At 33.5% G+C, this 12,000-nt stretch overlaps 2 protein-coding genes across 2 annotated transcripts; one reads left to right on the top strand and one right to left on the bottom strand.

Moving 5' to 3' along the window:
* Positions 1-1,211: 1,211 nt before the first annotated feature.
* On the bottom strand, positions 1,212-2,912 carry LOC108372686 (protein FAM188B2-like; the record flags this gene model as incomplete). Its single annotated transcript, XM_017628427.1, has 3 exons — positions 2,667-2,912; positions 1,484-1,689; positions 1,212-1,383 (listed from the first exon to the last, which is right to left on the bottom strand). Coding segments are annotated over exons 1-3 (435 nt in total), but the record flags the coding sequence as incomplete, so codon positions are not given.
* An 823-nt stretch (positions 2,913-3,735) lies between these two features.
* On the top strand, positions 3,736-5,384 carry LOC108372687 (protein FAM188B2-like). Its single transcript, XM_017628428.1, has 5 exons — positions 3,736-3,862; positions 3,940-4,010; positions 4,094-4,250; positions 4,321-4,392; positions 4,636-5,384. Exons 2-5 carry the CDS (start codon positions 4,003-4,005, stop codon positions 5,125-5,127), a joined length of 729 nt encoding a protein of 242 aa, XP_017483917.1. The 5' UTR covers positions 3,736-3,862; positions 3,940-4,002; the 3' UTR covers positions 5,128-5,384.
* The last annotated feature ends 6,616 nt before the right edge of the window (positions 5,385-12,000 follow it).

The raw sequence follows: 12,000 nt of genomic DNA, 5'->3' as shown, positions 1-12,000 counted from the left end.
TAGTATCGATGCGTAAAGGCGATTCGTCGTTCTAGTTTTGAACTAAAGATGAGGTTGAGTTAACAGCTCAAAAGCGTTCAGAACATTTTTAGTTGCTCTCCCGGAGAGGGAAACACAACAACAACCACATGGAAGAAAAGTTCTGAACTAGAACGATGCCTTTAATATTTTAGCCTATTAAGTACCGCAGTATGCAGTGAAAAAAATTAGACTTTGAAAAAATAATGTTGGTAAACAAATATACAGTGACCAAAAAAGAAATGACCACGTGTTGATTTTTTTTTTAATATTCGTAATGTTTTTCGAGCTTATTTCTTTGTTGTTTTTTTTTTATAAAAAAAACGTGCAAGCTTTAACCAATACCATATAAATCACAATATCAAACTTCATACTAAATTTGAGAAGTTCGACAAATTTTCATCAAAATTTCAACTTTTTATTCTGCTTCTTTCGAACATTTTTGGGTATGCAGTTTTATAACACATACAATTTTAGTCTAATGAATTGCAAGTTTAAAACGGCTAAGAAACCGCGTTGATTTTTTTTTTTTTGGTAGGATTTTTGCACATTTTTCCACTTAAGCATGCATTTCTTATGAAATAAAACGCGGGACGTGGAATTACGTTACGGCTGTTCTTCTGGTCTTCTGACCCAAGCTTGCTTAATGCCATTGTTTTCGCGTATTCATCTACATTTTTCCACAGCGAGCTATATAGATATAAATGCCACAAAAATTGTTTGTTCCATTTGGATGTATGAAAATGATATGTAGGGAAACTTGTAGGCAAAAACTATATTTGCGTAGAGAAAATTTCTTGAGATGCGGTATGAATTTATTCAAAAATGTATTGGCATCACTGCTTTAAAGTACTTCTTTACTATAACTGTTAACTTGCAATGTTGCATATTATTCACCAACAGCAGCCAAAGTGCCAACCAGAAAGTTGAAAGCTTAAAAAAGCTGAAAAATTCGTACGAGAAAGTATAAGTTGCGTTTTGTCCCCAATTCTCAACTTGCGTAAGAAATGAAATTCAAGCAGAAAACTTTCTCAAGTTAATGAACTCGATGAAATTGCATTGTTTAGTTGGAATGAGTTCACCTCTCACTAGCCGGGTTAAATATATTATGTATGTATGTATGTATGTATGTATGTATGTATGTATGTATGTATGTATGTATGTATATAAAATGCGTTACCTTAAGCTCTTACCTTTTCAGTCACGCCATCATGGAAGAATGTCACACTATGATCAACGAAAACTTCATCTTCCGGTGACGGCAAGACCATTGTCACTTTACCTTTATCAGAAATCAGTCGCAGAATTTCGACCAACGCATTTATGAGCGCATTTGTTTGCATATCCTGAGTGCATATTAAAGGACTGAATACAAATTAAAAAATAAAAAATAAATAAAAATCATAAAAGAAAAAAATTATCGTCGTTATGATTTTGTTTCAAATAAAAAATGTCTTAAACATACTCCTGATTAGTGCGACCACGTCGACCGAAGAGCAAATACTTCAAAATAAAACCCTGTACGACGGAGAGCAGACCACGTGTGGCATTGCGCGGTGAACGTAGTCCATAGGAGAGCTCCTCTTTGGGTGATCCAAATGTGAATGGCGTTTGTGTCCACTCACCACGCATGGGTATCGATGAAGTGCCAAACACTAGCTGACGGAGTTCCTGTATAGAAAGTGTAGGGATTTTGAATGTATAGTTTAGGAAAACAAAAAGAGTATTTATGTAAGTTTAGCTAAAATTTCATTTCAAAAATGCTAAGTAAAGTCACATACAGAGAGGTGTGGTAAAACTTTCGAAAATTTAAGAAGTTGCTTCAAAGCATAAATAGACGGTAGCTTTGATCCGAATCAACTCTTTAAATAGGAATTTAAGGTGCTCCGGAATGAGTCCTGCAGCTATCCTCAATATTATTGTGGGTCCGGGGAATATTCGATGACAACACTGGCCAAAATGGCCAGCAAGGAAGCAGAATTGCGTACTGCAATTGCCAATTTTTTAATTTTAATTTTTATTTTATTTATTTTTATAAAGTATGAACTTCCTCTTATTTTCAAAGATTTAGTACGATTTTAAATATTAAATCTCTTTTTAATATAATTTTTTTTTATTCTTTGTTTTTGCTATTTTATGGCCTTTTTTAGCAATTATATTCAACAATTTTATTGAGCTTGAGGCCGTTTTTAAATTAAAAAAATGTTGTGGAAAAACATCAAACTTCTTCATCACGTTCTCTGGGATTTGCTGTGGTGATGTGGTGATCTCCGAAAAAACGGCTTTACCTAACTTTTACCTTTGCAAATTTATGTTATTTTTCTACAATACCTTTTCGTTTAAAAACGGCGGTGAGTTATAAAATTTTTTTTAGCTTCAGTTATTTAATTTTTCATCATTAATTTGGTTGTAACTTTATTTTATTTTTTACTACCCAATTGTTATTTTTTTTATTATATAACATAGATGAATTAAATTTTAGTGACAATAATATATGTACACATATATTTTCAAAAAAAAAAAAANAACAAATAATAATAATAATAATAGTAAAGTTTGTGTTTTCACAAAAAGTTTCTTTCTAACATTTTATTAACCAACATTTTTTACTTATTTTTCAAGCAGCGTTATGTTTTTTTTAATTTTACCGTTGCAAGTTCTGGCGTCATAGGCGTTCCACCTTCGGTTATAAAACGTGCGCTCATAATTTCGATTTTTTTTCTCCAAGTCGTTTATAATTTTAACTATTTAGTGTTTGTACTATTTTATTTACTATAACTTTATCTACTTTATTTTTAGAACTTTTTAGCTAACTACAAAACTAATTACAACTAAAAATTTATGATTTATTAGTTTCTTTCCCACTACACGAAAGTAGACGTTTACACCGTTTCGCTGCTCAGAGCGAAATGATTTTTGAAAATCACAAATTTCACGCTACTAAAGTGGCAAACTGACAAAAAAGTATCCGTTTTCCATTATATTCACGCGCACTATTCAATAAATTTTAATTTCAAATGCCATGTGCACAAGTGCACATTTAAGGACTTGCATTAAAGGACAGCCAAACACATTTGCACGAAACTACATTTTAACACACAAATACCAGTACAAGTGCTTTTAGGCCTAGGCCAGTAAGATGCATCCACACTCATACATATGTATGTATTTAACACAATGTGGGTGTGTCTTTTCCGTTAAGCAAAATATTAAAGTAGCTAGGAATTTGATATTTTTTATTCATCATTTTATTTTTCATAAATATCAACGTTCACACTTGGCCTAAAACTTTTGCCGTACCGCATGGCGGCTGCCTGCTGTTGCCTGCCAGTCATTCAAAATTTAAGTGAAATTGAAATTTACTTCACACCTACTGTTAAAGTATTTAAGTACTTACTTGCATACTATGTACATATGTTTGTATGCATGTTTGCTCATGCATTTTTGGTTAGAGTGGCACGAGTTACTTCTCAGTTATAGTTGATATGGTTGGTGGCAGGACGCCGGTTGCAGGAAATGCAGTTGACAGCTTTTTTTTATCGATATAAATAATTTGTTTGAAAAGATGTTTTGGATAGGCGTAATATTAAATAGATATTTTTAAATGAAAACTATCGAATTGGCTATTATTATTTGATTGCCAAACATTGAAAACTTTGAAAATGATATGCGTTCCAATCAAAGCTCGGTCAATCTGTTACTACTTTCTTAAAAGGAGCTTTAAGCTTTGAAGCTTTACTGCATATTTTCTGAAGATCTAAGATTTTCTTCTTTAAAGTTATATGTTTTCACGCTATCCCCGCATGATGAGCTGGAATTCTTTATAAAGCGGCACTTGAAATTGGTAAATTCTGAAACTGTTTTTACCATTGTGATTTTAATAGCTTAAATTTTATTTATTTTTAATACAAAAAAAAATAGTTTACTGAAGAGGACTCACCTGGTACGTTGCTATTTCTATACAGCGCCGTATTGACGCGTTCGATGAGCAAGTAAGACAGCTCTTATGCTGGATTTCCTCTGGGCATTAAATTATATTTTGTTATAATCGCTTTTATACTACTCGACATTTCAGAATCCGCAACGATCTTGATTCAACAAGCAAATCAGCGCCATTGACAATGACGAACAATGAGGAGGGCTCCCTGATGATTGTAACCTTACTTTTGACTGGACGTGCCACGCCTTATCTGCATAATGGTGTTGTAAATGTAGGCGACGAGAATACCTATGTAAGTCAGAGAGTTGCAAAAAAAAATTTTCTGAAGAATTTTTTTTTGAATAAAATATTATACAATTTAGGCTATACCACAATATGGAATACTGAGTCGATGTACAATCGGTTTTTTACTCTGGGACAATGATAATTCACAGGTAATAAAATAAGAATATGAAAAGAAATAAAATCGAGTAAAACAAATGTTAAAAAAGATTAAGGGGCTTCCTCAAGTAAATTCGAAAATTTACCAGTCCTTTAGAAAGAAATTTTGTTTTCAGAAAATATGTGCTAAAAGGGCAGCTAAATTTTAAAATCTACTTGAAAAACGCCACTTTTGCAAAAACGTTTATCCCCACATTAATTGCATACGCACCTTTTTTCTCCTTTCTACCCAACAGCCCTCCGTGGCGGCCTCCCGACAACCAGGTTCGCGCCTCAAAACACCCAACTACCCGATTTGGATTACCAGCTGTTGTGGTCACTTTGGTGTGCTTTTCAATCGGAATCCGGAACTTTTACGAAATTATCATGCCGAGTCGCGGTTCGATTTGAATTATTACAGCTGCTCTGGCCACAACATTTTCATGGCTATCGATAATCGCGTGTACAATGAGCAAGCCATTGGCATGTTGGAGCGGCAGGCGACCACAGAAAGTGCAGCAGCAGAGAGTGGTAGTACTGCAGCTGGCGGTGGAGGTGGTGGTGGCGGCGGTGTTGGTAGTGGTAAGAGCACTGCGAGTGGCGGTGACAGTGCCGATTTGCTGGCACGTGAAGAATTGACAACGAATACGCCGTTACAACGTTTAATTCACACCAAATGGGAGGAGGCGCACATACGTTTCAATGTGCAGCCATCCATGCTGAGTTATCTGTTTTGCACAACACCATAAAAAGGATGCGTGTGGTGTGTGAGTGTGTATGTGTTTGCCGGAGCTTTGTAAGGCTGCGTATGAACACACGTGCCGGTTTGTAAAGTTCGTGAAAAATGTTACAGTTATGTCGATTTCATAAATCGTTTGGAATGCAGTGAAGTGTGCGACAGTGCAGCTGTGCTTTTCAGCTTGTTTTTTTCCACCGCGCTTAAATCACAGTTGTGTGTCACAAAAATACCCACGACTCTCTTTCTTCCGCTACTGACAGCTTTAAAGTCTAAACAACACGTTTTTGTATACAAATGTTTGCACTTGAAGTTTTAAAAGAAAAAGAAGATGAGATGAAATCTTAATAAAAAAATGTTTGTTTGGCTTGCTTATAAACTGTTTTTTTTTAATGCGGGGACAATTTAAGGGTTTAGTAAGTACTCTAACGGGACGTTACCTGCTAACATCGCACGCCTTTAAACTATTTATGAGTTATGAGAGAAGATTCAGATCGAAAGAGGAGACAGGGGAACATACCTTCTGCAAGTTTATTGCCCTTAGAGGACTGTGGATAAGTCTCCTAGGAGGAAGCTTTCTGTCCTCTGAGGAAGCCGCCACCAAAAATGTGTACAATAAGACGTTCCAAAGTCAGTTTAAAGGCCAGCGTAGCAGGAAATGGCCTAGAGTCATCCCTATTGAGGGAAATGAGAAACTTCGTGAGCTTCATGTCATATGCTCTGCATATAACCCTGGACATCTTGCAGCCTTGCCTCTTGTTCCACGCCTTCGAGTTTCCATTTAATCGCTCTACCTACTCTATCAGCGTGGTTTCCGACCAACAACTCTATTTGGCAAGCCTGTCGGCGACGGCGCTATGCTCCGGAACCCAGTAAGGATATACGTCACTATTGGTATGTAGCACTCCGTCACACTTCTAGAGGAAGTGCTGTGAGATAGTGGCGCCTTTATCGCAGCCTAACTGTCTATATAGAATTTCACCTGCTTATTTCGTGGAGTGCTGTTCAGTAGCTCCACCGACCTCCTTAATTTGGCAGCTTATAAGCCGTTCTCCATCTTCGATTCGCTGTATAGAGATTCACGGAGCCAGCACTCCTCATGCCTCACGCCAGTCTTCGATCTCGAAGCTCATTGAAAAGTTCAGATCCGCCATCACATAGTCAAACCGTCCTATAAAAGCTGACGCTATACCACTGCGACCGTAAGACCTACATACAAACTGACCTCTAGCATAAGGCCTGGTGGCAGTTTTTGACCCTATATGGCCGATAGGTCCGCCGGGAGAGATGCAACAAGGTGTAGAGTGCTGCCGTTAATGCCATCATTAGTATCCCTGTCATGCCGATCATTGATGGACTATATAAACTTTTCATACTCTTAACAAATGTTTTCTTCTTCAATGCTGTCCATCAAACCAATACCCCATGAACCAGTATCGGTCTGACTATTGCGGTGAAGATTAAGTGAGAAATAGAAGGACACAAGCCCCAGGTGTCGCCCAGCATCTTTTTGCATGCATAGAAAGCCACTGAGGTCTCCTTCGCCCTATACTCCACACTGAGGTGCGACGACAGCTTACTATCAAGTATTTTTCCGAGGTACTTGCAGCTTTGCTTTACCTGAAGGGTCACCTCATCTAGTTTAGGCTTGGACCAGTTCGTAACCTTGTATTTCCTGGTAGAGAATACCAGATCTACATTTTTCTGCGTTAATGGTAAACCCCACTTTGATTTCCCAAAGATGTGTCACCCGTAGTGCTTGGCTCATAAAAGATCTGAGTGTGGAGGGACACTTTCCGCTTACTATGACAGAAATATCATCTGCATATGCAGTAAGTTCTCCCTCTATTTTCTTCAGGATTCTCCGTACCACTGTTACCCGGTTTGGTGGTCTGATGTGTTCGTGGTTTATCTGAAAATACTATGGACCTTAATGGTCTCGAAGCTACGAAGTGTCTATCCAGTTGACCTAACCTAACCCAAGTTAAAAATTGTAATGCAACAACATTACGATCTATACTACATGTGTGTCCCAGGCGTTAGACTGCACAAGGTTTATTTTCCTATTGATTTTTGTACTGCAGCCCTTTCCTAAAAGGCTTTCTATTCAAATTTATCTGAAACCAATATGTGTGGTCTAGTCACCACAAATTTACACACACACACAGTAAAATTACAACACACCGCATGGGCGAAGAGTCGCCCAGACAGTGGACATTTGAACAGCTTTTTCTGGTTAGATGACGATGAAGAGGACAACTGAGCTTGTTGGTGTTATTTTTGTTGGAGTAGGGGCTACTTACTTTACTTTGCTTTAGTAATTGTCGTTAAGTTTAATTGATGGTAGAATCAGAAAACGTGCTTTGTCGACGTTTTGGGACCCAAGTTAGAGCTGTTAGCTGAGGAGAGTTAAGGGCATATGAAGAACTGGTTGGTGTCATGCGGAAAACCTTCATATGGGCTGGCTCATAATTGCGTCAAAGTAAAGCGGGTTTCGGTAGGCAGCTGAAAATCTTCCTCTGCAAAGGGTTGTGGTTGTACTTCGATGATAGTGTACGCGAGATAGCCTCTCTGTTAACGTTGTTAGTTGCCAACATATCTGTACAGCGTCGAGTTTAGTGGTTGTCAGATGCAGTATTGCATCCCGTATTTCTGTTCACAGGGAAGCCTTTTGGCGTGCCCATGCAGGGTTCCAGCTTCCAAAAAGTGCCAGTTCTGCTGCTCACGTTGCTGGCAGCCGACCAAAAACTGCTTGGTCAGCATTATATTTATTTATGTATTACGTTTGCTTACTGGGGAATCGTAGGGTATTTTCTGCTCACATTAGAAAGCATCCCGCAGCATGTCAACAGTGCTGTGTGGTGGCTTGTTCATAGCTTCGTCTACTGCATCCTACTAGTCCGTGATGACCAAACTGGCGCAGCATAGTTCATAGTTGCTGGTATAGAAGTTTGATGTTTTACCCTTAAGAGAAGCTAACATCGACTAGGATCAGTGGATTACAGCCAAGGTATGCCAAGCTATTTCGATCACGAATCACATTTCTGCTTGAATAAGCAATTGCTAATCGCTCTTGGTACGGCTGCTGAAGAGGACCAGTTACAGTGACTTACGCGGAAACAGCTGTCATAACGAAGTGTGCTATGCCGATACTTCCGAGATTATTATGTTCGATTATTATCCTTTTTTACAAAATCGGTTTTCGAGTTACTCGAAAAATTGCAATTTGAAAAAAAAAACTGGTTCCAGATTTTGAAATTACGAAAAACTCGGTTAAACCGGTTTTATTTTACATAGTTTTCTTACAGTGAAAATGCCCATATTAAGTCATGGCCACAAATCTCAACACAACTATTAACAATAAATATAGCTTTTATTTGGAAAAGAGAAAAGTAAAATATATAAATATGTAAAAATAGAAAGATCAAAAGTAAAACAAATAAAAATCAGTGAAAAATTCACGTTTCGTCTTATTTTAACATTTTTAATAGTTTATTTAAGTTTTTTTTTCGGACTTGAGTAGGTCCATGGTTAAATTTCGGGGCCCAGCAACATGAAAAAAGTTCTTTTCAAATAGCGGTCGCTCGTCGCCAAACAATGGCAAACCCCCGAGTGTATTTTTGACATAAAAAAGCTTCTTCGGAAGTAAAAGTGAAGATCTCTCAATTTGTGTCATAACATCACGAAGCAGAGCACGAATTGAAGGAGAAACTCGGCCAAATATCATATACTGCTCATTCCCAAATAACCTAGGAGTCCTGTTATTTTTGGTAATTTGAAAGAACAACATAACACCGTATTTCACAGCTACATACATATGTTTGTCGAAAAAACATTTTTTCCGTCTGATCAACATATTTTATTTATAATAATTTACATAATTATAAATAATCAAAAATAATCAAAAAAAAATTATTTTATTGTGAAACTAATCCCATTAGCTTTTTTGATTATTTTGAATTTTTTCTTCCAATTGGCTAAAAATAAAATTATTTTTTGATTATTTTTAATGGTAATCGGTTATTAATTTAAAAGTGGAAATAATGGTAATAAATCATATAGCAGATTTAAAAAATAATAATTAATTACTTAACAGCCCTGCCTAGGACGCTTCGAAAAACTCAAAATTTTTATTGAGTGGTGAAAAAACAGGTTTGTTCGATAAAAACATCCGGTTAATTCCATATTCGAAAAATCAAGATTAAAAAAACAGCCTACAGGTATTCAAAAACCCGGTGGAAACCGGTTGGGAGAAACAGAGTCAATCACCCTAGTATCCAACAGATAGGTCCACCCAGCAATAGCAAACATATTTTAATAATAGGAAAGAGAGTAGGCATAAGGACATGAGCATGAATAGCTTGAGCTTTTTTACACTGGGAATTAAGGCGAAATTCAATGATTTTGGAATATTTTCCAAATAGCGACAATATTTTAATAGAACCCGAAATTTATCAAATAAATTAAAAACAACTTCCTTAAATTGTTCCACTCTTTTTATTCAAAATTAATTTTATTGCATTGCATTATATTTAATTATATCGTATGTATATTTACAAAAGTTTATAAAGTTTATATATTCACAATATTTTTTTTTTTTTTTTAATTTAAATGTTAAGCTTTTATCGATCTTTGGGCTTGGCTCACAATATCTGACTTATCTATTTATTACTATGATTCCTTTTTAGGCATATTTAGCTTATTTTATTACAGCAAGTTTTTTAACGTCTATCTATGTGAGTACCTAGTTTAAATTTATAGTTTACTTAAATATGTTGGTTTTACAGTAATATTATATTTACTTCATGTAGTCATATTAAATATAGGCTGTTTTTTATGTGTATGTATTCGTAAAAGTCTATGTTCACTTAAAAATGTTGGTATGTAGTACAAATACTTATTTATACTTAGAAAAAGTTTGAAGGTCATTTCAAGAGCTCATTTAGTTATTTAGTTTGTAGTTCTACTATATATTTATGTTGAAATTTTAATATAAAGAGTTAGTGTTAGTAGAAGTAATTTTCATATTTTATAGTAAAACCTTTATTAAATTTACTTTTTATGTAAAATTTCCTCTTTTTATAAATCTTCATACATGATTTTCTTCGGTATTATTTGCTGATTGCTATAGCGTGTCTACTTATTTTCGATTTAATACTAGAGTAATTAGCTTTATAATTTTAGTATTTGTAAAATTCACTTCAAATACATGAACAAGATTTTTAAGTAAAGAATTTGAGTTTCCTTTTCAGAAATTGCTTTCTTATTAACAAATTGTTTTTTGAAAACTAAACTAAACTTATAACACACACTTCTTTAGCCTTTACCACAATGTGAAATGCTTGTAAGAAAAAAAAGAATATATTAAAAAATAAGTTAATTTGATAAAAATAGATTTCCTAAAAAACAAGTTTTATTTGTATAAGGCTTATATAACAAAAAAAAAAGATCATATTAATCATAAAACCAAAAAAAATTAATTGCATCGAAAAATTAAAAGGAATTTTTTATATAAGTTCTTTTTTCAAGACAAAAGATTTGCGTAAATCTATATTAAAAAAATAAAAATATAAATTCAAAATTTATCAAGAGTTTCACGTTTTAAAATTTTTGTTTATTTAAATTTTAGGTTCAAGAGAAATGATTTGAGAAAAAAAATTTAACAAAAAAACTGTTTTACTTTTTGGCTTTTTCCTTTTATAAAATGAATGAATTAAAAAAAAAATCAAAACAAGGATATTAAATTTTTTAGGTTTTTTCCATAAATATGAATGTTAAAATTAAATTAATTTCTTCGAAACATTTAAAATAATTATTTAGATATTTTATTTTTTAAGGGAAAAGTTTGAGGAAGAGATTGTTATTGTAGTAAAAAAATCAAAACAGTATACATTAAAAACAAAATGGATTTTTTTCACAGTTATTTGTTGAATTACAAAGTACAGCACTTTTTTTTGAAGAAAAACAAAATAATAAAAAAGAATTACAATTTTTTCAGACTTATGATATTCGTACTAAATTCTTTATAATAATTTATGTAAAAAAAAATGGATAAAAATAGATTTGAAAAAAAAAAAACAGAAAATTGATTTATTCGAAAAACTGAAAAGGAATTATATAAGGAAAACTCGAATACCATTTTCCCGTAGTTTTCTCTAAAGTTTTGTTTTACTAAAAAAAATTGTATGTATTTGTTGTTTACACATTTTTTTTTATTTCTTTTGAGTATCAAAATATTTAAAAACTTAAATTTTTTATACACAATTTTCAAATTTTGAAAAATTATTTAGAAAAAATCAATTTTTTGTTTTTTAATTGAAAAAAACCGAATTTCCTAAAAAAAATTGAAGATAGTGCCTATAAATTTCTCTCGCAAGAATTTTTTAATAAAATTTTCTACCCAAAAATTACATACATATTTTTCATTTTTCAAGTAATTTTCGCTTGATTTATTTTATTTATAAAGAAGATTCATATTTTCTAAGGAAATTGAAATAAATCATATTTCTTTTTTACTCGGCAATTTTTTACTGCAATTTTGTTACCAAAGACTACATATTTCCCATTTTTTAAGTATCAAAATGTTTTAGTATTTTAATTAAATCAAACACACATCTTTCCAGTTAACAGAAAAGATTTTCAAATTTGAAAGTCGATATATGAAAAACACAAAAATTTTAGAATTTATCATTTACATTTTGCTGTTTTAAAAAAATTTCGGGAGTAAAAATTGTTGCAAAATAAACTTCAATTTCGGACGAATAGTAAAAAAAAATTGGATATTATTTTTTAATTATTGTTTTTTTTTCTAGTCGTTTTTTCATTTTACACCCAGTTTCTAAGTATTAATTTATTTAATATTTTGTTTCACATAACACAAGGCTTC

This window comes from Rhagoletis zephyria, unplaced genomic scaffold (assembly GCF_001687245.7).
Source record: "Rhagoletis zephyria isolate East Lansing unplaced genomic scaffold, Rhagoletis_zephyria_1.1 Rzeph_scaffold_05976, whole genome shotgun sequence".
In the NCBI taxonomy this organism is placed as follows: Eukaryota; Metazoa; Arthropoda; class Insecta; order Diptera; family Tephritidae; genus Rhagoletis; species Rhagoletis zephyria.
This window is presented reverse-complemented; position numbering and strand designations above follow the sequence as displayed.